Source organism: Apodemus sylvaticus, chromosome 4, assembly GCF_947179515.1.
Source record: "Apodemus sylvaticus chromosome 4, mApoSyl1.1, whole genome shotgun sequence".
Lineage (NCBI taxonomy): Eukaryota > Metazoa > Chordata > Mammalia > Rodentia > Muridae > Apodemus > Apodemus sylvaticus.
In genome coordinates, this window is record NC_067475.1 from 65764383 (window position 1) to 65790511 (window position 26129).

The window sequence follows — 26129 nt, forward strand, 5'->3', positions numbered from 1 at the left end:
AAAAAGACCATAGAACACATTTTAATACCCAGAGAACACAGAACTGTTCCTAACCTTTACTCTTCTATGAAATACCATGGACAGACAGTATATGCGTACATGTCATCCGACTTCCACAGAGATCTCTCTCCCAAAGAGCTCACTCTGCCCAGGAGCACCAGCTACTTAGACATCAGTGACTTAGGAGAGATGGGCTTGTCAACAGGAAGTGCTCAGAGAAAACTGAGCTACCAATAAGAGAGGAGGGAAGCCAAAGTGTACAAAGAATCAGAACACAAGGGGCTGGGGGAGACTTGAGGGAAAGAAGCAGAACAAAGGAAAGGGTGAGTGTAAGAGGAATAAGGGAGGGGCCACGGCAGGAGGGGGCCATGATAGGAGGGGCCATGGCAGGAGGGGGGGCCACGGCGGGGGCGGGGGCCATGGCAGGAGGGGGCCATGGCAGGAGGGGGGCCATGATAGGAGGGGCCACAACAGGAGGGGCCACGGCAGGAGGGGGGGCCACGGCAGGAGGAGGGGACCATGGCAGGAGGGGGGCCACGGCAGGAGGGGGGGCCACGGCAGGAGGGGGGCCACGGCAGGAGGGGGGGCCACGGCAGGAGGGGGGGCCACGGCAGGAGGAGGGGGCCACGGCAGGAGGGGGGCCACGGCAAGAGGGGGCCACGGCAGGAGGGGGGCCACGGCAGGAGGGGGGGCCACGGCAGCAGGGGGGGCCACGGCAGGAGGGGGGGCCACGGCAGGAGGGGGGCCACGGCAGGAGGGGGGGCCACGACAGGCAGCTCAAACATAAGTGTACCTTGGTATCCAAGAGCATAGAGAGAAGGGAGAGAATATGAGAAAGGGCGGTGAGCACAGTGGTGAGAGCACATCCCAGAGAAAACAGACTTGAAGGAGCAGGGCAGGGAGGGTGCGCCAAGTGATTTCCGGGACAGCAAGATGAGCACCAGACAACCAGGGGCTGCCTCCCAACAAGCCCACATCCTCCCTCAGGGTCTCTGGACCTGGCTTCCCCGGCTGGCCCCTGAAGTGAGCATACTCAAGCTCGGAGCTAAGAGCTGTACCTTATTGTCCTGCATATCTCGGTTGGCGCCATTCTTCAACAGTAAGAGAGTCGCCTCCACGTTATTGACGGCAGCTGCCCAGTGGAGGGCAGATTTTCCTGCAGGGGAAACATTTTGTAAGTACGGCACTAAGGAAAATGCTGTGCTGTTTTATTGTTTTGTTTTGTTTTTGCTTTTCCAGGAAACCTTGAAGTCCCCGGAGCGCAGCGGGAAGTCAGGGCCAAGGGAACCCACAGGAAAGCACACTTGCATTTTCCTTCCCTTGTGTTCTCAGACTGTTTCAGCACAGGCTCGGAGCCTCTAGCAACAGGATCCCTGGCGTGTGACAGTCATGCTCTCCACACGCCCAAGCTTCACATTCTGAGCATAGGACATCTTGCTATACACCAAATGCATATTTAGGATATCACATAACCCCCAGTGAATCCACTCCCATAGTAAGAGTGGTTACGGCTAAGAACCCACAGGCATTCAAAGAACATTCTTTGAAGTCCAAGAACCCTCTGACTGAAAAATCTAGAACCAAAACCCTTCTCATCTTAATGTGGGACTCCTATCGCTGCAGTTCTCTGAGCCCCGCACACTGAAGGAAGGGCGTGCGAATGATGGGAAAGAGCAGGGACTCTCCAGTTTCAGATCCGAGAGTTCCCCTCGGGTGGGCAGCGAGTCTCTTGTATAGAGACATGCTCTGCAGACCGAGCCAAGTCCTTTCCCTACCATGGTCGTCCACTGCATTCACATCTGCTTGGCAATTGATCAGCTCTGCCACCATTCCTTCCACGGCCAGGCGGGCAGCCAGAATCAGGGGGGTAGTACCATCGTTCATTCTGGCGTCTAGATCCGTTACTCGGTTGCGGATCAGAATCTAGAAGAGAAGCAGAGGAAAGTGTCCCTTAGATAAAGAAAAAGAACGAAACAAGAACATTCAAAGTGAGGTGTCCAGCGGGGCATGTTATCTTTATGCCCCAGAAGCTATAATGGCTAATCATTATGTAGTTGCTGAATAAGTGGATGGACCACTGTAGATGATCAGGATGCACTAGCCCATTAGGATGATGCTCTGCTTTCTAAGGAGAGGGAAATGTGTGGAAATCTGTCACAACTTCAATCATGTGTACAGCTAGAATGTTTCCAAGTTCCTCTTCATGTTAAAATACAAGTATCAAGGAACACACTGCCCACTCATGTCAGGGGTCAGCCGTAGGCCCACAGACAGGCCGAGCTACACAGAGAGTTAATACTAATCCAAGGATTTGGCCCAGTCACTGCTCCCATCTGAACCATGCATCTGCGAGGCATCATTGCACATCAAAATATTGCTGATTAAGATTCAGACCACTGTTGCTGACTGAATCACCCTCTGGCTGCTCAAAGTAGGTCAGCAGCCTTCCTCCTTTTCTGTCTAGCATAGCTAGCTTCTCAAAGACTTCTGAATGAATTCAGTGAGCTGGTAAGTGTTTTCATAAAGCTGAAACACCACAGACCTACAATACTTATTTTATTTTGTGTGTGTGCAGGCATGTCTGTGCAATGGTACACACATGGAGGTCTGAGGACAACTTGCAGGATCAGTTCTCTCTTTTTATTATGTGGGTCCTGGGAACTGAACATGGGTTCTCAGAATTGGTGGCAAACACCTGCGGTGTTTTGAATGAGATGTCCCCAGTAAGTCTCGGGCATTTGATTTAGACCTCAGCTGGTGGCCATTTGGGACCGAGAGTAGGGCCTTGTTGGAGGAGGTATGTCACAGGGACGTGCTTTGAGGTTTGAAAAAGACTTGTGCCACTCCCAGCAGCTCTCCACCTCCTGTTTGTGGTTCAAGATGTGAGCTCTCAGCTATTCCTGTGCCCGTGTCTTCGCTCCACCATTGCGGACTCTGATCCTCTGGAAGCACACGGGCTCTATCAAACTCGTTCTATTATAAGTTGCCTGGGACATGGTGTTTTACCACAGATAGAAAAGTAACCAAGACATGCCGTACCCCCTGAGACACCTCATTCTTCATACTCAAACCAACTCTTGGCTCTTACCTGGAAGACACCTTGGGCATCTGCTGCAACCGCAGCGTGAAGAGGACAGCGGCCCATGTTGTCCTGGGCATTGGCATCTGCACCGGCGTCCAGGAGGCGTTTGGCAGCATCAGCTCTCGAATAGCGGGCTGCAAGGTGCAGGGCCATCTCTCCAGTGCGGTCTGTCTGTGCCTGAAGGCTGGCACCTTGGTAGACCAAGTCTGTGATGATGTTGGCAGAAGAGTCCTCAGCATCTTCCTCGTCATCACTCAGGTCAGAGCTACCTCCGCGGAGAGAAGCCAGCATCAGTGGAGTACACCCATCTGTAGGGGGGAATGTTCACAACGTGGTCAACTTAACCCATCACTGGGACACTTCCGCTGACTGCCATATGCTATGGGATGTGAACTCTCCATGCTTGTAACAAGTATGACAGGTTTTACATGACAGTGCCAGCTATGTGAAGCATGTAGGGAAGCAGCCTGCTGCATTTGACAAAGGCTGCAGCAGCAGCCGCCTGCTACGCTGAGGCTCACTCTTAAGCTGACAAGCTTTTCTGCCTGGGTTTAAGTGGAATATGACATCTCAACCTAGACAGCATTTTAAACAGACAATGTAAATAAACTCTGCTTCTAAGACAGAAACTACAGCCGTTTCCCACACTCTGCTGTGGGGTACTGTGGTGGTTCGAATGGCCCTCGGACTCACAGATTTGAATGCTTAGTTACAGGGAGGGACGCTATTTGAGAAGGATCAGGAGATGTGCTCTTGTTGGTGCTCATGCCAGGCTCTGTGTCTGTCTGTCTGTCTGCCCCCACACAGTGTCTCTTCACAGCAACAGCGCAGTGATTAAGACAGATACTATTTGTCTATCCCCCTCCAATCCAACTTATTTAATTAGCCTGCTTGCTCTCAGTATGCTGTATATGGAGCACTGCAAAATCCTTCCCTTTCTTTGAAACTTGCATTTTCAATTGAAAAAAATAAGGATTTATTTAACGAGTATGAGTGTTTTGCCTACATGTATCTCTAAACCATGAGTATACAGTGCCTGTGTAGGCTAGAAAATGGTATTGGAGCCTCTGGAACGGAAGTAGTAAGTGACAGTGTGGGTGCTGGGAATGGACACCAGTCCTCTGTAAAGCACCTAGTACTCTTAACCACCGAGCCCCCCCTCTGGCCCATAATTTAAAAATACTCAAATACTTATGTATGTGTATGATGTGTGCACATATGCCTTAGCACATAAATTACTGGTATGGTGTGCATGTATGAGCACATGTATGTGTGTGTGCATGTACACATAGGCCATAACACGCATGTGGGGGCCAGAGGACAGCTTTGTCCACCTTTGACAGGGACTCAGAGGCTTGAACTCAGGCAGTCAGGCTTTCACGGCAAATACTTTTACCCACTGAGCCACCAGTGTCACTGTCCCCAGGTTCATGATCTGCGCGTGACTATTTCTCACACACTCATTTCCTCAAGTTCACTCGATCTCTGGGTTGGCAGGGGCAGCTGGCCAGCTGGAGAAACACTCAACCACCACACAAAACTGCGGGGGAGGGTAGGCCCACTACCCACCTGGGCCTCGGACATTCACGTCCAGCACGCCCACCTCCTGCTCTGCCTGAGGAGGGGTGAGTGCCAGGGATGGAGTCCGGCGGATGTCTGCAGCTTCAAGGTGCTGCTGTGTCCAGGGTCGGCGATCAATGGCGTCAGCTTCCGACAGCAAAGCCTCATCCTCAGCCTGGAGAGGGAAAGCGGTGTTCCCTCATTAACCTGAGCCCCCCTCGAAGTGCTGACAAGGCTGAGGGGCAGCAGAGTCTGCCACCATCTTTTCTAACTTGCCTGTGATGGGCTCTTCCATATTATTTGACTTTGCTCTTCATGTAAAATGAGATTTTAATCTTGTTGACCTTAAAAAGTGGTTTCTCTTTTCTCAGCTGACCCTGTGGTATGTGCTACCTGGCACTGTATCACCCGCTGACCATATGTTATCTTTCTTTCTTTAAAAGAATGTAAATTTAGTGTGCAAAACAATGTTAGCTTTTTTTAGATTTATTTATTTATTATTTATTATATGTAAGTACATTGTAGCTGTCTTCAGACACACCAGAAGATGGCATCAGATCTCATTACAGACGGCTGTGAGCCACCATGTGGTTGCTGGAATTTGAATTCAGGACCTCTGGAAGAGCAGTCAGTGTTCTTAACTACTGAGCCATCTCTCCAGCCCCAAATAATCAGTTTTTACAAACAAATAATTGTACCTTGCTGATACAGTCACCTCATTCACCTCATTTCCTGTCCTCCCTCCAAACAGTCCCCTTGTATGTTCTGTTTCTGTCCTATCCGTCTCTACTAGTTAACTACAGACTCTGCACATGAGAGAAAGCACACACTGTTTTATTTTTCTTTCAACTGGAAGGTTGTTGAGGAGGAATAACCCCTGTTTAAGATTGCCTGCCTACACTTAAGACAGTACTCAGCGCGATCACGGAGGAGAGGATGAGGAGAGATCAGCTTCTGCTCTTTACTTAACTCTTTATCTATAATAGGAGATAGGCAAGAGACACACTAGCATCTCTGAGAGAAAAGAGCTATTATTGTTATTATTATTGCCATCTTAGAGACAAGGAATAGTAAATACAAAGAGGTTTAAGTAACTGCAGTCAAGTAGCCTGACTCGAGCAATGGTTCTTGTTGCTTTTAGCGCTTTCCTTTTTGGAGATTATAATTATACCATTTCCCCTCCTCTTTCCTCTCTCCAAGTCCTCCCATACTCCCCTCCTTGCTCTCTTTCAAATCCAGGTTTCTTTTATTATTATTTGTTGTTAATGTTTATATATCCCTAAATACAACCTGCTCAGTTTGCACAATGTTACCTGTATATATTTTCAGGACTACTAAAGCAATATGTTTTCATTTGTTTATTTTATTTGGTTTTAGAGGTAGCTCAGGCTGGCCTTAAACATGGATTCCCTTGACTCAGCCTCTAGAATGCTGGTTTAAAGTAATGTTCTTAACTGTCATGCTTAGTGACCTCCCCAGAAGGTGACAGTCTTGGCTTTCTTCACTGGATAACGCCATCTCTCCTTACAGCAGTGCCAGAGACGTATCCACACACGGGACTGTGAGCACTCACACCACCAGTCCTGACTCAGTGAACACAAGCGTGACCCCTGAGCCAGAAGGCAGGCTTGCTGTCCTAGTATAAAAGGTCTTCTTGAAGAGCATACATGAGCCACAGACTGTCGGTGCTCTACGGCCCCTGACGTTCACGGGGCTCTGGGAAAGATAACTGAGAACGGGATCACGTGACTGCCGGCCATCTGCCTCTCCTAGGACCGCTTACCTTGGCTTTCTTTGGCTGGGGTCCTTCATCATCAACCCAGTGTTCACTTGTCCCAGAACCAATCAGGTTAGCCTCTGACACTTGCACTGAGAGATTTCTGATGATATGCAGGGAAGAAAGGAGAGTAGAGGTTACACCTGAGCAAGCGCAGTGGCTCTCTGGACTTCACCAGCACCCCGTGGCCCTCAGACCCGGGTCAACAGCACAGGGTGCACAGCACGTTTTCAAAATTAAGTATCTCTCTGCCTGTGTGTGCCTGTGTGTCTGTGTGTGTCTGAGCACATGAGTTCAGGGGTCTACAGACCCCATGGCGGCTGGAATACAGGGGCTGCAAGCCACGCAGTGTGGTGCTAGGAACTGAACCCCGGTCAGTCCCAGTTCTTGAGCACTGAAGTATTCCTCCAGCCCTTTCATGACACTGCACACTCGCGGCACAACATGAGAAGTCAGTTCTGTCCTTCTAGCATGTGGGCCCTGGGGACCAACTCAGGTCAGCAGGCTGGGCAGGGGCACGTTCACCTACTGAGCCGCCACAGCAGCCCTGACGGGCAATGCGAGATGCGACATTTCTGAGCACTCATCCTTCCTCTTCTAAGAGATTATGTCAGAAGTGTTCTCCCACTCAAACAGTGCCACGACAGGTGGGCACAGAAAGAGGCGGCCATGCTCAAAAGACCTAGACAAACCACGAGGAGCTGGGTCAGGGGGACTAAAGGTGGGGCTTAGAATTTGAGATTATGAGTCAGTAATCCGCCCTTCTGTGCACCTCTGCTTTTCCCGGTGCACTGCGGCTTATTGTAAAACCCTCTTACTTCAGCCCCACAGCATCCTGTCCCACAGGTTCACGGCGCTTGTGATTGCTAGAGTCCCGGCGGAGGGTGAACCCTTCAGGCAGCCAGAGGAAGCCATGCTTGCGCTTTCGTTTTGCCATGATGACCCCCAGCAGGATGATGAACAGGATAATGAGGACCGCGACGGCGAGCAGATAGAGGAGCTGAGCGTTTCCGGGAGCGTCCACTTTACCTGAGCGGTTCAGGCATAGGGACAGAGATGTAGAAACGGCAACTCTTCCTACCAGCAAGGGCGAGCCCCAGTGAGGTCCCCTCCCACCAGTCCCCCTTCAACACTAATGCCACTCACTGACAACAGACACCAGAGGGTAGGACAAGGTCCCCTGGATGGCATGAGAAGCCAGGAGAGCAGCTGCAGCATCTGTGTTCTTGAAGCACTGGTCTGAATCTTGAACACACTGTCGGTTATCAATTTCCAGAAATACCCTAGAGCTGAGAGGGAAAATGGGGGAAGAAATGAAGGGTCAGGTCTGACACTCAGTCAGAAAGGTTCACGTGGGCCACCCTTCCCTCCTTCAGCATCAAGCTTTCCACCGCTGGGAGAAAAAACTCAGAACGCTGGCCGGTTCAGAAGCTGAGCACAGACTCCTGCCTGGGGGCGCTCAAGACAAGCCCAGCTGACAGGCCTCTGGCTCGGTGACATAGGACAAGTAGCTGGGGAGGCGGTCCTAGTGGTCCCCAGCCCCGCCTGCTCAGCGCTGCTTGGTCCTCACTTGTCCTCCTATGCGTCTACACTCCTATCTCAGCAAGGCAAAGGCTGAAAGTTACAGAGTCGACACACAGCGGACGTGAACGACAGCCCCGCCCACCGAGGGTTACTGCTCTCCTCAAGCACAGGTGTGAAGGGCCTTCAAATCGAGGCAATAATGAATCCAAAAGACACATTATGAATATAGGTTCTTGGCAACTCTGGAGAAACATTAGAAATCCCAGATTTGAGAAATCCTTTCCGATACCTGTGTCTTTCCTGCTTAGCTGATCTTTAGGACCCTTCAAGCAAGGCAGATCGTTGTCTTTACTTTTAAGAGGCTAGGCTGTATGTTTTAAATGAGAGGGCCCTCTATTTAAGTTTCCTTTTCATGGACTGAGTAGCTGAACTATGGATCGAAGTGCCCAGCTTTGAGGTCGCTTGGAACACTGGTCCTTTGGGAGGTTCTAAGCCCAGAAACACAAGCCTACCCTATGGTCTCCTGCTCCTGCTCCTCAGGAAGAGACCTGCGTGTCATCTTCTGCTTCTTCATGCCGGCTGCCTTCTCCCCGTAGTAGGGGTACACCATGAGGGCGCCCTGAGAGTCTTGTTTAATGCGTAAGTTGGTGTGGAGCAGAGTGCCCAGGGCCCTCAAGAAGCTTCGAGAATCCTGCAGCAGCTGTTCAGGCGGCAGGAGCACCACGATGACCAGGGTGCCCTCTGCCAGGTTCTCGGGCTGGTCCGAAGCGCAGTCCAGCCCATCCCAGCCACACTCCTCGCTGTTGCACCCCTGGTCACAGTGGTTATCTTTGAAGTGGTCTGCACAGTATTTGTCATATCTAGTCAGGAGAGAGGAGGAGGGCGTCAGAACACACTGGAGCCTCGGCCTCCATTCAGAATGACTGTGGACTTTCCCACCCGCCTTTTCTGGCTCATTCAGCACCCCAATGTCTAGAGAAACTTCCCATAAATCATGCACCCCAACACCACAGGCTATACAGCTATGTCACTCAACACTATCCTGCGCTCTGGAATGGAGAATGACTGTCATACTCATCATCCTGTGTGTGCCTAGCAGGTCCCACCCAGCCAATCACACTACAAGGGCAGAATTCTGTATAAGAATGCGTATCTGAAGCCAAGGTCAATGTGGCACGCACTTCCCTCTCCTTCACTGACTCAAGAAGAGCAAAGGGTTCTAGAAGAAGGAGTCCAAGCTTGCCCCAGACCTCCAACTATCTAAGTGCTATTCAGAGGGGTGCACCAAAATGGTCTGTTTCTTCTTCTTTCTGGAGTAAGACAGTTGCAGAAGATAAGGGGTGAGGAAATGTTCATACGGGGTATGAGATCTAACTCATTTACCCTCTTTCAACTGCCAAGAAAAATCTGGGTGTGGTGGTGCCTGCCTAGAATGTCAGCTCTTGGGAAGGCAGAAGGAGGAGGGTCAGGAGTTCTAGACTCAGGAGTTTAGGGCCAGCCTGAATGAACACACACACACACGCACGCACACAGTGTTGTGTATATGCACAACTATCAGTAAAATGTCAGGCAAAAGACTAAGAACACCAAAGGTCCTCCTGAGGCGTACCGGGTTCTCTTCCCCGCTTCCTCCATCCACCCCACACACCTGTGTCATCTGTACTACTGGGAGGAACTGGCTTGCTATGTGCTTAACTAAAACCAAGCAACTCAAATGGCTGTGTGTTCTTGGCAAGTTCTTCACCTCCCAGGAAAGATCATCAACACCTATGCCTCGCAGAGCTGCTGAGACTCTCTTGGGGTTAAGTGCAATGATAATCAGGAAGGTCACCATCTGGCCCGTCTCTGCCACACTGAGGTCCAGGGAGCCCAGGCCCGAGCTCAGCCCTCAGCGCATGCTTCCTAACTAGATGGAAAAGCTAGTCTTAAAGGAAGAGGTGAGCAGAGAGAGAGAGAGGTACAGACCTTTCCGTCCATCCTGCAGCAGGCTAGGCTGGGGGGCCGCCTGACAGAGACAAGGCCATTCCAAGGTTAGTTCCCCCATGGTCGCAAGGGCAGCATGTGAGAGGCAGAGATAGGCAGAGAGGGGGTGTTACGCAGTGAGCAGTCCCGGCCTGGCCCTCTGTCAGCAAGGGAAAAACAGGGCAGCGTGCGACAGGACAAGGCTGGCGCCATCTGAGAGGCAGAGGCGGCTTGGGCCAAGCCCTGGAGTGGTCAGGAGCAGGAGGCTGAGTGTGTTAGTGGCGCCCTCCTCCCCCGGCCTCCGAAGGCCTGGACTCTTACTTGCAGGTCTTGCTATTCCGCTGGCACTCAAAGTTATCAAACAGGCACTCGGCAGTGTTACACAGCTCGTCGCACTGGTTGTTGATGTACTCCCAGCAGCGAAGCGAGGAGGTGCAGTTGGCCCAGGGGTCCTCCATGGTGAGGGAGCAGTCCCCTCCGTCCCACTGGCAGGCATGACTGTTGCAGGCCTCATCACAGATGCCGTCCCGAGCCTTGTCGGCGCAGTACTGACTCTGACAGGTAGCAGGGGGGGTGCTGGTGGGGGCCGTGTAGAGCTCACAGTGGCTGCCCCAGAACGGCGGGGAGCAGCGGCAGGAGTAGTAAGGAGGCTGGCGCTGAGGATAGCAGGAGCCTCCGTGCTGGCAGGGGTTGCTGGCGCAGCCCGCCTCGCAGTCCTTGGGGTTCGGGCAGAAGCAGCGGGGTCCCGAGGCAGTGTGCACACACTGCTCCCCTCTCCTGCACTTCACTTGTCCACAGCTGCTCTGGCATCTCGCCCCGGAGAACCCCTGAGACATGGCAAGGAAAGAGGATGGCAGACGGACTTAGGAGCTGCCCCACTCTCCCCTACACTCCTAGGGAGATAAACCCTGGCCACGAGGACCAGCCGCCTGTGTTCTAGAAATGACCTCTTCAAATCAGCCAGCGGGTGAGGCTGACGGCTCATGGGTGAATGTGGCACACCGTTACTTTAAGGTCCTTACTAGATAGGTGTCCTCTGAGTATCACCCCATGCAGCACTCTCCGTGTAAGGGAACTTCTGGCCTTTGGCACTGGCAAAGGCATCTGCACAGCAAAAACTGAATCAAGCTTCCTTCGAGTTTGAGAAGCACTTACTCACCAATGGCTGCTGCTAAAGAACAGGAGCAGAATGGCGCCTAACTAGCAGGGCAGGGAGGCTGCCACAGCATCAGGGCAAGACTGGGAAGCCAGGGGTGCAGGCCCCACTTTAAGGGGACAGCAGACCACTTGTGGTTCCCCTGTAATGCTCTGAAGGCTGACAGGCTTGACTGGGAAGCTTAGTGTCTGAGCGCACCAAAACATCTAAACACGGGAAGACCCCGCCCACTTCAAGGCACTAACACCCAGGCCACACTGTGAGGAGGCACGAAAACACGGGCTCAATCTCGGCTCCCTGGAGCATATGGAAGACAGTGCATCCCTTCCATCAGCAGCAGGCCACTTACTGGGGGACAGCGACAAATGAAGCCATCAGGCATGTTGCTAGCCACAGCACAAGTCCCTCCGTTCAGGCAAGGCTTCTGGGGACACACATCTAGGAAGGTTTCACAGTGACGGCCTTAGGAGAGAACATAAACAGCTGTTTTAAAAGGTACAGCTATTAACTCAGAGACACCAAACACTAACCTAAGGGATGGGAACCAGCTTCAGAGGCAGCAAGAGGCAGGGCAGGGCGGTTCTAAGCCCACAGGAGAGCAAGAGGACACTCCATGGACCTCAACACAAGGGCCCATCTCTGTTCAGACCAGTCCCTCAGGTGTCTTGCCAAGACAGCAAGCCCACAAGAACTATCTACCTCAAAGTGACAGGCAGAAAAGTGACACAAACTCCAATAAAAACAAAAACTAAGCCCCCTCAGTTAAAGGGAAGTTACACCTCAGCTTTAGTACGTCTCGTTTGTTAAGCTGAAGAATACTGTTAGCATTTTGTTCAACTACTACACAGGGGCAGCTACGTTAGGCCAGAGCATGCACCCGACAGGAGACTGATGAGTTAGGGAGAATTTTCATCTTGTCTTGGCTACTCTGACCAAACTGCTTTAAAACACATCTGACTTTGCCCATCTCCTCTAAACCCGGTTCTCAGGCAGAGGAAGGACACCTGTGGGCTGCTTCTTCCTGATAAACTGAGCAGGTGGTTGGAATCACGGGGGAGAGGGGGATATGGGGCTTGGCTGGGGTCTTGTGGCAGACAGTAGGAAAAGGGTCCCATCTGCCCTGAGGTCATTTGGGGATTTAAAATAACAAAAACTTTAAAATGTAGTGCTTTTGCCATTCAGAATTAAGACACAAGAATTTGAAATGTCGGGCCTCTCGGATCTCAGAGGCAGACGCTAAGGTGAAATGGCCGATGGCAGCATCAGGAGCCCCCACTGACATCAGAGGGGATGTCTCACAGCACAGCTCAGAGGGCCACTTCCATCCTCCATCATGGACACGAGCAGACAGTGTTTCCCAACTGTGGGAAACTCACTCAGGTGTCCTCACAGCTCGCCCTGGCCCACCCCTCTGCCTTCTTCCTTAAGTTCTGGTCAGTGTGTGAGATATAAGCATCCTCAGAGGCAATGAAGGAAACAGAGCCCACACTGCGCCAACAGCCAGGAGCTGGAAAGAGCAATCTCTCGTTTGATGTTACTGTATCCATGCAACCTTCATTGTGGAATCCCTTCCATTCTTTGTAGAATTCCAAGCATTTTAAGGGTAGCATGGATTTCAGACTGAAAAGAAGGAAAGAGGAGGAGAAAGATGAGGGAAGGCATCAGGCTGGGCGGGGCTCAGCACGGACCAGCACCCACACCGGAACTACCAGTTAGGAAGAGGGCTGTGCTGTCACCAGGCTTCCGGCACGTGAGCACACGCCCAGCATAAGCCGTCCCAACAGGTTCCAGAGAGCGCAAGACAGATTTCGAAGCCTATGACCATGTCACATCTATGTACTGGTGACTACTTTAGCTCCACATGGCACTGTAAGTGAGTAGGTGGTGGACAGAGCTCCTGTTCTATGGTGGCACTTGCCCTCTTCAGTCCATCTGTGAAGAACAGGCTAGGCGCATAGCCAAGTCTTAGCCATGCAGGAGGACCGTGCCTTCAGTAGCTTCCCTGCAGTTTGCATCAGCTGCTTTTTGGACCTGATCTTCTAAGTGTCCTTACAGGCCTCCCAAAGTTAGAAAGATGACAGGCATAGACACTGCAAAGTAACTCATCATCAGATGTCAAAAGGTGCAGGGTGGCAGGTGCACCCAGAGTCAGATAAATGAGTCCTGAAAATAAACATCTTGTATTTTCACATAAGAGTTTGAGAGTGTACAGTGATCTCTGTAGTAGTCAGTGTGTGTGTGCTGAATGCTACCGCAGTCACTGCAGTGAGTGTGCTGAATGTTACCGCAGTCACTGCAGTGAGTGTGCTGAATGCTACTGCAGTCACTGCAGTGAGTGTGCTGAATGCTACTGCAGTCACTGCAGTGAGTGTGCTGAATGCTACCGCAGTCACTGCAGTGAGTGTGCTGAATGTTACCGCAGTCACTGCAGTGAGTGTGCTGAATGCTACTGCAGTCACTGCAGTGAGTGTGCTGAATGCTACTGCAGTCACTGCAGTGAGTGTGCTGAATGTTACCGCAGTCACTGCAGTGAGTGTGCTGAATGCTACCGCAGTCACTGCAGTGAGTGTGCTGAATGCTACCGCAGTCACTGCAGTGAGTGTGCTGAATGCCACTGCAGTCACTGCAGTGAGTGTGCTGAATGCTACCGCAGTCACTGCAGTGAGTGTGCTGAATGCTACCGCAGTCACTGCAGTGAGAGTGCTGAATGCTACCACAGTCACTGCAGTGAGTGTGCTGAATGCTACCGCAGTCACTGCAGTGAGTGTGCTGAATGTTACCGCAGTCACTGCAGTGAGTGTGCTGAATGCTACCGCAGTCACTGCAGTGAGTGTGCTGAATGCTACCGCAGTCACTGCAGTGAGAGTGCTGAATGCTACCACAGTCACTGCAGTGAGTGTGCTGAATGCTACCACAGTCACTGCAGTGAGTGTGCTGAATGTTACCGCAGTCACTGCAGTGAGTGTGCTGAATGCTACCACAGTCACTGCAGTGAGTGTGCTGAATGCTACCGCAGTCACTGCAGTGAGTGTGCTGAATGCTACCACAGTCACTGCGCTATGTGTGTGCTGAATGTTACCATAGTCACTGCAGTGAGTGTGCTGAATGCCACTGAAGTCACTGCAGTGTGGGTGTGCTGAATGTTGCTGCAATTGCTGCAGTGTGAGTGTGCTGAATGTTGCTGCAGTTGCTGCAGTGTGAGTGTGCTGAATGTTGCTGCAGTCACTGTAGTGAGTGTGCTGAATGTTGCTGCAGTCACTGCAATGTGAGTGTGCTAAATGCACAGTAGGTTTAATATGATGAAGATGGCAGGTTTTATGCCTTGTTTAATTAATCTCAATTGAAAAACATTAATTTTGCCGTCTACCCCAGCAGATTACTTTTCCTATTCTTGCTGCAGCATGCTATAACCCATACACCACAAGAGTCTCTCAGAAAAGCAAAGGTAAGGGTGAGCCTGGTCATGACGCCCATGGTGCACCAACGGAAGGAAACCTGGCCGTGTGTCCTTGACCTAAGCTGGTCTTGGCTTGCTGTCGGAGTCAGACATTCCCACACAGATCATGGTTTGCTTACTTAAGCCTCCTGCCCTGCAAGGACTAGCAAGGGCTGAGAGGGTCTCACCTGTGAAGGCGCTGCGGCAGACACACTGGTAGTTATTTTTGAGCTGAATACAGTCCAGGCTGCCCTCTGGGCTGCAAGGGTTGGACAGGCACTCATTGATGTCCCCCTCACAACGTTCCCCAGCAAACCCAGGCAGACAGCGACAGCTGTAGCCTCCAATCCGGTCCACACACTGGCCACCATTAAGGCAGTGGGGGCCCCCAGCACAGTCATCAATGTTCTCTTCACAAAGCAGGCCTATGAGAGAAGACAGATAGAATTACGAAAATCGATTGAACCCACCATTAGCAAGGGATAAATGACCTTGTGGTCTTTAAAGGTTAACTAGATTACATTCCTCAATCTATAGTGGGACCTTTCACATTGGACAAGGCAAAAAATACTGAGTCCATGACAGCTGCATGCAGTTCATGCAGCTTCCTGGTGAGCAACGTAAGAGGAAGTTGCATCCCGAGGCTCCACTTGTTCTCCACTCGATCCAGAGCAGCAGGGACAACTGTCCCATCTCAAGGGCATGGGAGCCAAAGCTTAGGAGACACTCTGAGTTTTCCATCATTTATCAACTCCAATCAAAATATGAAAACAGTTCAAAACAGAACAAACTCTAGTTACTTAATAAGCTGTGCTGGGATTAGATTTTGGGTAATAGTATTTTATGTTTTATAAACACTGATTTTTTTTTCTTTAAAAGATGATAGGTGCACTACTATTTTTTATTTAAACCAACAACCACAGAGTGGGAATATCTTGTTAAGAATTTGAAGATTAGTCTAGCTAAATAATGCACTTAAGATATATGCGCTATCTAGTTAAAATAACTATGAACATGCTTAAAAACTACAAAATCAATGACTATTCCACAAAATCAATGACTATTCCACAAAATAATTTGAAAAGGTTAAAAATGAAACTAGTTCTATATCCTTACCACTTACCACTTTGGCATACCTTAAGAGAAGCAAGACATAAGAAGAGAAGGAAGCAGATACAGATGCCCCTCACTGTCCCTAACGGTTTCAAAAGGCAAATGGCTGAGAGCACCAGCACCAGATGTGTGACCTCACAGGAAAGCACTCTGAAGGATGGACAGAGGAGACGTGAACAGATGGAAAACATACATTATCTGATTTTTCGACTCTTCATGAAAAAGACATATTCACTGTATTATATATGAATGTAATATGATCTCAAAAAGATATCAGCAGTACTTTTTAATGGCAAACTGACTCAAAAATGATATAGAAAAACCAAACCACAGCCAGGAGAGCATGAAGAAGAGTCCTTCATGGCTGAAAGTTTCTCGCAGCTGGATGGACAGAACAACAACAACAACCAGGGTACCCAAGGGCACTGGAGCTTAGAACGACAAAGTTCCATCTCAAGTCATTGTAGAAAACACCAACCATCCAGGCACATGGGAAAGCTACTTCAGGATTCTAATCCAGGATAAAAACACAGAAGAATGCTTTTAGAAATCTTGAAGCATGGAGGATAAAATCAACTACCACTCAGATGCAAGCAGACATAAAAAAAGATGGATAAATTCAACATGATTAGAAATAATCTGCATGTAAAAAATCACCAGAGACATCCAAAAGATTCCAACCTCAGAATAAGACATCTGAAAGGGTACAACCTCAGCACATCAGGAAAATATCCACATCACACAGCAAAGACAAACAACTTGTGCACATACTAAGGATAGACAGAATAGTATAATGCAAAGGAGGGATAAATCTCAGTGGGAGAACAGTAACTTGTACATAAGCTAGATGTTGAACTGCACAGAGGAAGGTGGCTCCCTGAGAGGATGCAGCCAGTACTGCCACTCAAAAGGCAACCCGGTATAATAGCCTGGCAGCCTCCATTTCTGAAAACACATTCTGTAACATGCACTTACGTGTGTGCTTTAAAAAACCCCAATGTCTACCACTAGAGGACCAGTTAAACACAATACATAGTGCTGTCATAAAGGGGAATTCTGAAGCTATGAGAAAATACTGAAGAAGTTCCCTATTTTGATATGAGAATATTCCAATTAAGTAAAAAGGTCAAGAGAAAAACAGCATCTTTGATGCATCTCTGATACATCTTCAGAGTTAAAAATGGAGGAGATAAAAACCATCTTTGTATCTGGCTCCTACACACATAATGCGATTTTGAAAGATGGCCCTTTAACTCCTCTAGAGACACACTGTGTCTACACTGTGAGGGAGAGGGAGAGTGCGGTGCTGGGGAGGGTAAGCACACTGGAGGGGGGGGGGATTGTGTTTTTACTGCATGTCTTTCTATGCACGTGTGGACATGTTCATCCCTGCCCACATGCACAGACCACCTCACCTAGGGACAGACTGGATTAGCCTGGGAACCAGAAAGCAGAGATCAGCAATGCCAGGCCGTGTGCCCAGTCGCAGAGGATACCTGATGTTTGGAATCATGAGTAAAAGAAGCATAAAGCTTCCATGTGGATGGAACTATCAGTAATGCATAGCTTACCAAGTGAGTGTGACCTCATTCTTAGCCTGATGCAAACAGCAAAACAACAGAAATGTTCCAGGTTGCCTGTGCACTGGGGAGCAGGAGGTGTGAGCAGGCAACATCCAAGACCTGGGTACAGTGCTGAGAACAAGCACTGGAATAACTCATTGTATTATGAGAGCGCTCCAGAGTCTCTGGGAGCAGTCACAGATGGACAGATGGATAGATGGATAGCCAGAGAGGAAAAGTCAGAACAAATATACATACACTGCTTCAGGCACCTGGAAAGACCATGCACACAAGGTATAATCCAACAAACATTCAAGCAAGACACACTGGAAGAGAACCACACTCTATAACAGACCCTTAAAAGGCAATCTTGGAAACACTGCCAAGAAGAGCCAGGTAGCCTGAGAGACCATCGGTAGGACTAACTGCTACGCTCTCAGTGAAGACCATAGCAGCAACATCAGTGAGAAGACACATCTGAGGAGCTGGCTCAGAAACAGTCAACAGATCAATAGATATAATACATTATTATTCTAAGCTGCCATGAAGAAGTATTTAGGAGCCAGGCAGTGGCACAAGGCTTTAATCCCAGAACTCAGGAGGCAGAAGCAGGTAGATTCCTGAGTTTGAGGCCACACTGGTCTACAGAATGAGTTCCAGAAGAGCCAGGGATACATAGAGAAACCCTGTTTAAATACAACAACAACAAACACAAAGAAAGAAAAGGAGGAGGAGGAGAGAGGAGGAGGGGGGAGAGAGAGATTGATTGATTGATTGATTGATTGATTGAAGACAAATATGTCATTGTCTTAGGAGATGTCCCATTCTGGGACTGGAGGCGTCTATGTCTACCTGGCAGTCTGTGGTAGAGTACAAAACCCATGCCCTCTCCTAGACTCTCAGCTTCCACAGGCCATGGAAGAACACTAGTGAGTGGTTCTGACACACACACCCCTAGGGACATGTGTGTCACTTCCACACAGAGCGAAAACCCCGCACAGATAGGCCTGTACATTCTCTCCAACTTTCCTGTGGCAGCCTTGGAGCTACAGCCCCAACGCACAGAGAAAGGCAGCAACCCAACACCTGTGCAAGTCTGAGTGCCAAAACAGCAAACAAAAAACCAACAAAACCACTATTGTGTTATCTGAGACTTGATATATATAATTAGCTACCACCAGAATTGTGGCTTGTCCTAGCCAATACCCATTACTTAAAGACATTAACTACCAGGCATGGTAGTACATGCCTATAGTGAATTTGAGGCTGGGGTTATTTGGGATTCTGGGGACCAAAGGAGAGAGGGAAGAGGTAAGAAGAGAGATGTGGGGTGAAAGAAGAGAAGGGGAAAGAGGGGAGAAGGGAAGAGAGAAGGGACAAGAAGGGGGAGGGAGGAAAAGAAAGGAGGGAGAGATGGGGAAAGGGTAAGATGGGAGAGGGAGAGGGACTGGGGGGAGAAGGAAGAAAGGATGGGAACAGATGGAGAGGGAAAGAGAGGAAGATGGGAATAAGGACTGGAGAAAGAGGGAGAGGGAGAGGGAGAGAGAGAAGGAGAGGGGAAGAGGGAGAGGGGGAAGAGGGAGAGAGACAAAGAGGAGTCTGGGAGAGAAGCGGGAGAACAGATGGAGGGGGGCATGGATATGAATCTCCCAAAGGAGAAGACAGAGAATCAATTTGGTTATCTTATGCATTTAGCTTTACTACTAAAAAAGCCCTGTCATGAAAGATGGAGGATGGATGGATGGATGGATAGGTGGGTAGATAGGTAGATGGATGGGTGGATGGATGGATGGATGGGTGGGTGGGTGGATGAATGGGTGGGTGGGTGGGTGGGTGGATGGATGGATAGGTGGATAGATGGGTGGGTAGATGGGTGGATGGATGGATGGGTGGGTGGATAGGTGGGCGGTTGGATAGGTGGGTGGGTGGATGGATGGATGGATGGATGGATGGATAGGTGGGTAGATAGGTGGGTGGGTGGATGGGTGGATGAATGGATGGATGGGTGGAAGGGTGGGTGGGTGGGTGGATGGATGGATGGGTGGGTGGGTGGATGGATGGGTGGGTGGGTGGGTGGGTGGGTGGATGGATGGATGGATGGATGGATGGATGGATGGATGGATGGATAGGTGGGTAGATAGGTGGGTGGGTGGATGGGTGGATGAATGGATGGATGGGTGGAAGGGTGGGTGGGTGGGTGGATGGATGGATGGGTGGGTGGGTGGGTGGGTGGGTGGGTGGGTGGATGGATGGATGGATGGATGGGTGGGTGGGTGGGTGGGTGGGTGGATGGGTGGATGGATGGACGGGTGAGTGGGTGGATAGGTGGGTGGGTAGATGGATGGATGGACACCTGGGTGGGTGGATAGGTGGGTGGTTGGATAGGTGGGTGGGTGGATGGATGGATGGATGGGTGGGTGGGTGGGTAGATGGGTGGATGGATGAGTGAACACAAAGGAATACAGTAGTAAGAAAGCATCTGGAACTGAGTCCGACTCTTTCAACCATAGAATTTCCTATTTCTAGACTAGGAGCCAACACTCCTTTCCATGTAATGAATTTTAAGACAGCTGCAGGTTGGTCCTCAGCTCTCCCTTCCAGAAGACTCATTCTGCACTACATACCTATTAATGGAGTATTCTTCTGCCTTAATTTAGCCAAATTTGATCTCTAGGAAGAAAAGTCATCCAAATGCACTGGCACAAATGTCTAAGCGAACAGGAAGCCTTTTCTGTGGGTCTCTTCTTTTTACTGCTGCCTGAACGTACAACTCACAGGCCACACAGAACCTTCAGCACCACATGTCCCTAACAGGCAATGTTCTCTCCAGGAGACAGTCTGGAGTAAGTGGCAATCCCCAGAGCACACTGATCAGTCTAGTGCCCACAGTGCAGGGTGTGGGTGCAGGATCCTCCTGCCTGCAGCCTCCTGAGACAGCACATCTCACAGATTCCCTCACTCTATGGACACAAGACTTGGCTAGCTTAAACAATGAAAAAGTGGGTCTATGTGGATTCGCCTCCTTTAAGAAGCTGTTGGTTGCTTTTACTTGAAGCACCAAAAAACACTGTTAGCTAGAGTTATGTCCATTCTGATTCTGTTTCCTGAACATAAGCTAAGAACCAACTGAACCTGAACCGGATCTGGCAGGAGATCAGAGTGAGAGCGGAAGAAGAGGTTAAGAGGCTACAATGAAGCTAGCCTTCTTCAAATTGTCTCAGTTTTGTCCAACTGAGGGAATGGCCCTGGTGGGAAGAGTCAAGCAGACGGCATACCCCGGGTGCCTGGGGGGCACGAGCACTTGAAGTGGTTCACGAGGTCGATGCAGGTGCCGCCATTCTGGCAGGGATGGTTCTGGCACTCGTCCACTTCATACTCACAGTTGACACCCTGATATCCTGGAACGCACTGTCAGGAGGAAGGGACAAGGAGAACGGGGTCACTGCCGGAGACGGCCACAGGGCCAAGGGAGAGGTCTGGTTACCATGACTTCGCTTTCCATCCCACTAAGCAACTGTGTGTTATCCTGCTGTAACCACTGCATCCTCTGCTACTTCCTTGTGCAGGGTCATGTTCACTATTTCTCTTCCAGCCCCACGTCCCCCAAAACCACTTTAAAGGAAATCGAGGACTCTATGTTCTGAGGGTCATTTCCACAAGACCCCAAGCAAAAAAATAAATAAATAAAAAATTAAAAGGCTCTCCTCATCCATGTACTGCACCCCTCACACATGATGAGCAGCCTAAGGCTCGAACAGCGTGTGCCTGCAGTGGGAAAGTTGCCGCACCCACTGCACCATTGTGTGAAGGGGCAACCGATGAGGCGGAGGGCGGTGGGCGGTGGAGGGTAGGGGGCGATGGAGGAGTTGGAAGAAACAAGACTTGATAAGGAAAAAGACAACTGTGGAGGAAGTTTTATTTAGGCACCACCATGCCAACAGTGTCTGCAGAGGAAGTCCCTCACAGCACAAGACTACAGAGTTGGGGGAGAAACAAACTTTGAAAGAGGGGATACCCCACAGAGGTTGCTTAAAACTGTGTGTGGTGACATTCGATGACCCAGCGACAACTGTCTTTCAGTGAGCGAGCTCCAGAGGGAGTCTGGGCTCCTTGGACTCCAGAGTGGATCCTACCTAGGATATACTCACTGCCTGACATTTTGCAGGCTACACTAGGTAGGCAATATTAAATGGCTATAATTCTGCTCCTTTGGGCTATTAAAAAAAAAAATCAGATGTATTGAAGTTTGAGTTCAGCTGCGGCAGGCTTTTGAACTAACAGATCGTGGCCTGCTCTGAGATAAACAACAGAGGCAGCAGGAGAGAGGTCTTCTGTTGTTGCTTGGTGGTCTGGTGGGTTTCAGGTTCCCCTTCTGGTGTTTGGTTAACTGGCTCTAACTTCTATCAGCCCAGACATTGAAAAAGGACACATACTTAAACATCACAGTAACACCGAGCATGGTGCGGTGGCATGACAGGGGAGGCCACACTTTTTCTTGTTTGAGAGAACTACTCATTGGCTGATGAACTGTGCTCCTCTTCAGGAAGCACGGGGACTCCTGTACTAGGTGAGGCTGCAGGATGCCAACATAGAGAGCAGCCAGCTAAGGAGAGATGGTCCAGATTCTATGAAGACATCGTACCAGAACTACGGGAAGACTGGCAGCTAAATACTACGACGAGGACACAAACAACTGAACTGGAAAACCAGTGTCTTTAACCCTGGCACCATCCCTTGGGAGCCCCCTGAGCGCGGCCATCCCCTCACCTCACATCTGTATCCTCCGACGAAGTCACTGCAGGTGGCACCGTGCTGGCATGGATTGGATGCACACTCATCAAGCTGCTCCTCGCAGTAGCTCCCCGTGTAGCCCAGGGGGCACTGGCAGTGATGGGTGTTGCCAGCATTGATGCAGATGCCCGAGTGCTGGCACAAGTGTTCAACAGGTACGCCTGGGACACCGGATGAAGAGAGAAGCATCAGAAAGAACGTGACACGTGGCGGGTTCAATGCAAAATCGAGTGGGCCCAGCTGGTGGCTGCTCTAGGATTTTCTTATCTGAGTCTAGGTCTTCATTTCAACCGCCTTTCTCTTTGGGATCTCTGAACGTTCATCTAGCTTTTCTCCAGACCCATCCCCCAGTACCATGTGCCTTAAGATGCCAGCATGTATGTCAGTACCTGGTGCTGAGGGGCGAGCGAGCTCACCTTTCTGCAAGGCTGCTGCCTTACAGGACACGTTGAGCACATCACAGTATGCGCCATCCCATCCTGGCGGACACAGGCAGTGGGGCCTTGCCTTCTCCTGAACACAAGTTCCTTTGTTTTTACATGGAGACCGGCTGCAGAGGTTCACCAGGGTCTGAGGGGGAGGCAGGGGTATACATACATCAAAAAGCATTACCAGAGATGGGCCTCTAAGTTACAGTGTTACAAGATGTCAAATGAAGGCCGCCTTCACACAGGCCTTCACTGACTCACTGGCCTGGACACTGTGTCACTTTACAGCCTCATTTGTCTGGCCGGTGTCATTTTAAAAGTTAGAATCTTCTATAAGAGTCTTACCCCAGGAACCTAACAGCTCTAGAGGTTCAGCCAGCTGTTATCCCAGAGCATTAGACATGACTTTATGAGCACACACAGCCTCCTTGCGAGGCTGGCCAGGGCTACAGCTGCTGTCTGGGCCTTCGCTTCCTCTGTTAACACTGCAGGATCTCATGCACCTTGACCAGCCCTGCCCATGGGGAAGATGGGTGAAATGATCCAATTCAAAAGCCAAAATAGTCCAAAACCTTATTTTCAAGGCCAGGCTCATGAATGTCATGAGGTAGACAGGGGAGCTGCATCCCTGACACAGACTGCTGCTGCCTGAGAAATGGTCAGTGGAGGGAGGGACAGGACAAGACCATGCTGCTTCATGTGGAGGTGGCTGCTTTGGGGTCCAATGTCATCAAATGTGTTCTGTAATTAGTCCCTTACTCATGAGCTCGCCGAGGTCTGCTACTCTGTATAAGTCTGAAGGTGTGAAGCAGCTTAAATTACCATGTGCTGTGACCTTAGAAGGTGTAGAAACTATCCTTTCTGGGCATCAGGTGGAGGCTGGTTCTCCTCCATGAACTGAAAGTTAGTTCCCTATGATGACTCCTTCCATCCTAAGATTATATACAGATTTATATTTATATATTTGAGTTTTAAAGATATACAGTTTGGTTATGGCCATGTTATAACACTGCAAAGCATTACCCTGTTAGCTAACTATACCTGGTATTTACTGATTTGATTTTGATTGTTCTGTTCTGTCCTGTGTCCGAATATGAAATGACCTCAGATGCTCATGTATTGAGGGTCTGGTTCTCAATGATGGTTTTATTTTTGAACAATTCTGAAAACTAGAGGAGATGCCAGATGGAAAAGTGGCTGACTAGATGCATGTCCGAGGGAGCGACCTCTTGTTCTTGGCGTTCCCTGCCTCATCTGTCTGTCTATCTCCCTCTCTTCCTTTGTCTTTCCCCTCCCCCCTCTTCTCCCTGCCCCCCTCTGCCTCAGGCCACCATGAGAAGAGTCCTACACCAGCTGTCACAGGACACGTACCCTTGTCTCAAGCCCATAAACGAAAACAGCCAGCAAAGCCTGAAATCTCTAAAACCACAAACCCAAACAAACCTATTAAGTTGTTTTTGTTGTTTTGTTTCTTTTAAGTTAGCAATGAAAAGCTCACAACCGTTCTTCCTGCACATGCACTGTGAAAGGTACGTACGCGCTCACTGTCAGCCAGTTTCCTCTTGGTAAGCCTCTTCAAACAACCAGAAGCTTGTTAGCTCGTATGGCATTGCTGTGTCACCAGTCTAGAATCTTCTAGCTGTCAAGAAGGTGGCTCAGTACCTCAGGGACCACCTGAGATGCTGCCCTCTCTTTTCGAATGGTTCATCCTGCCTGGAAACTAGCCGGAGTCCTGGGCTACTGTGGGGAGCGGAGGGAAGGTGATTACCTGGCAGTTTTTCCCGGTGTACCCCAAGGGGCAGGTGCAGCGGTAGGTACCCAGGCCGTCAACACACGTCCCCGCATTCAGGCACGGGTTAGAGCTGCACTCATTGATGTCATGGAGGCAGAAGGGACCAGTGAAACCCACGGGGCACAAACAAGAGAAAGAGTTGATTCCGTCAACACACGTGCCACCGTTGAAGCAGGAGCTGAGGAGCGAATGAGAGACAACATCAGCTATGTGAGCAGAGGCCCTGCGCGGCCGCGGTCTGGCTGCTGAATCTAGGATGTGACTAGACAAACACCTCTGAGACTCCAATGCCTACACCCAGGAAGTTTTAAAGTCTTCTAAACTAGACTAGGGGTCAGAGATTACAATATTAACTTCCTTTCCAGTATCTGTCTTAGAAGTATTTAAATGGCAGATCTGCCTAGAATCCTGGAAAGAGCTGTTTTCCATAATATATTTCATCATTAAATCAACTGGCCTTACATGAAAAGTTCTAAATAGCTTTTCACTCTAGATCTCTTTATGAAAGAGAATAAACACATTGATAAAATAATAAAAAGAAATCAAACAACCCTTCCAAAAACTACTTAAGACAGTGGTAACAGATCTACAAAGAAAGAGAAATCTTACATCTGGAACAAAGAGACAGGAGAACAGAACAGAATTGATAGCTCTTCTGCTCCATAGCAAGAAATAAGTGATGGTCTATCCCACGAAAGCCTTTCAACCTCTGACCTTTGACCTTCCAATTACACATCTTTCAAAAACTAAGCAATGAAAGAAGACTGTGGAAGGGGTCTCAAGTGGAGCTCATCCTTGCCCTACAATCCTGGCATTGTGCTGTGATGTTATCTCACCATTTCCCTCTTCCTGGTGAGCTGCTGGGCTGGGCTGGACCTCCTCTCCCTCCCCTTCCTCCCCTTCCCTGTGAGTTGCTGTGCTGGGCTGGACCTCCCCTCCCTCCCCTTCCCTGTGAGCTGCTGTGCTGTGCTGGACCTCCCCTCCCTCCCCTCCCTCCCCTCCCTCCCCTTCCTGTGGGCTGCTGGTGCCCAGGTCCACGCTGCTCACCTCTCGGTGCACTCATCAATGTTGTTTTCACAGTGGACTCCATGGAAGCCTGCCGGGCAGGCGCAGGTGTAACTGTCGACGTAGTCAGAGCAGGTGCCCCCATTCTTACAGGGCTCACTCAGACACTCATTCATGTCTGTCTGGCACTTTTCCCCAATGAAGCCAGGAAGGCACTGGCAGGAGAAGGTATTTACTTTGTCCACACAGGAGCCTCCATTCTGGCAGGGGTCTGAGACAAGACGAAAGAAGTGGGACTCAGGACTGCAGCACTGCGAGGGTGATGACCCTGGCCAAGCCGCACCCTAAGAAGCGCATTCCGGCCCTCACTTTGACCCCGCTACATTATCCTGACACGAATCCTAGCATGAGAAAGGAATTCAGTTAACACTCGCCTGAGATTTTTTTATCTGCTTGAAAATCAAGTTCAATCTAATCTATATTAACACTATTTTATAACAGTAATAGTCATAAAACTTGCATTGATCCTCTATGTATATGTAAGCTGATTATGTGGCTTAACACATATAAAATTGGGAACATTAAGAAGTATTTTCAAAACATGTTTGTGGAGGCTAAGGGAGCAATCTGTTCCAAGAACACTGTATACATCAATCGTCTTCCTGTACTTCTCTCTCACTTTGTTTTAAAATCACTTCAGTCCAAGTAATGTCAACAGGTTCTCAGTTATAACCATAGCAGGGCCTCACACAATCTAATGGCAAAGGGACTAAAGCAAGAAAACCGTGACATAGATGCTGGCATGCAGGGTGTTAGGTCACAATGGCAGAAACCATCACAAATATGAAATGAAAATTTAAGCAATGAATTGAAAGGTCACGTGGACTCTGCTTTGTCAGAGTCATTTACCACACCCCAACACACGTTCAAGAGGAAAAGAG

The 26129-nt window shown here is 49.7% G+C and overlaps 1 protein-coding gene across 1 annotated transcript in view; it reads right to left on the reverse strand.

Annotated features, from left to right (window-relative positions):
* Notch2 (notch receptor 2) overlaps positions 1 to 26129 on the reverse strand; it is a 134620-nt gene that overhangs the window by 4314 nt on the left and 104177 nt on the right. The window contains exons 18-33 of the mRNA XM_052179657.1: positions 25231 to 25459; positions 24160 to 24361; positions 22380 to 22533; positions 21940 to 22124; positions 20448 to 20580; positions 14686 to 14922; positions 11411 to 11523; positions 10227 to 10732; positions 8456 to 8803; positions 7566 to 7708; positions 7238 to 7448; positions 6426 to 6522; positions 4652 to 4817; positions 3089 to 3390; positions 1776 to 1923; positions 1059 to 1156 (exon numbers count right to left, since the gene is read on the reverse strand). Of these exons, the coding sequence (XP_052035617.1) occupies positions 1059 to 1156; positions 1776 to 1923; positions 3089 to 3390; positions 4652 to 4817; positions 6426 to 6522; positions 7238 to 7448; positions 7566 to 7708; positions 8456 to 8803; positions 10227 to 10732; positions 11411 to 11523; positions 14686 to 14922; positions 20448 to 20580; positions 21940 to 22124; positions 22380 to 22533; positions 24160 to 24361; positions 25231 to 25459 (3272 nt within the window). The remainder of the gene's footprint in view (positions 1 to 1058; positions 1157 to 1775; positions 1924 to 3088; positions 3391 to 4651; positions 4818 to 6425; positions 6523 to 7237; positions 7449 to 7565; positions 7709 to 8455; positions 8804 to 10226; positions 10733 to 11410; positions 11524 to 14685; positions 14923 to 20447; positions 20581 to 21939; positions 22125 to 22379; positions 22534 to 24159; positions 24362 to 25230; positions 25460 to 26129) is intronic.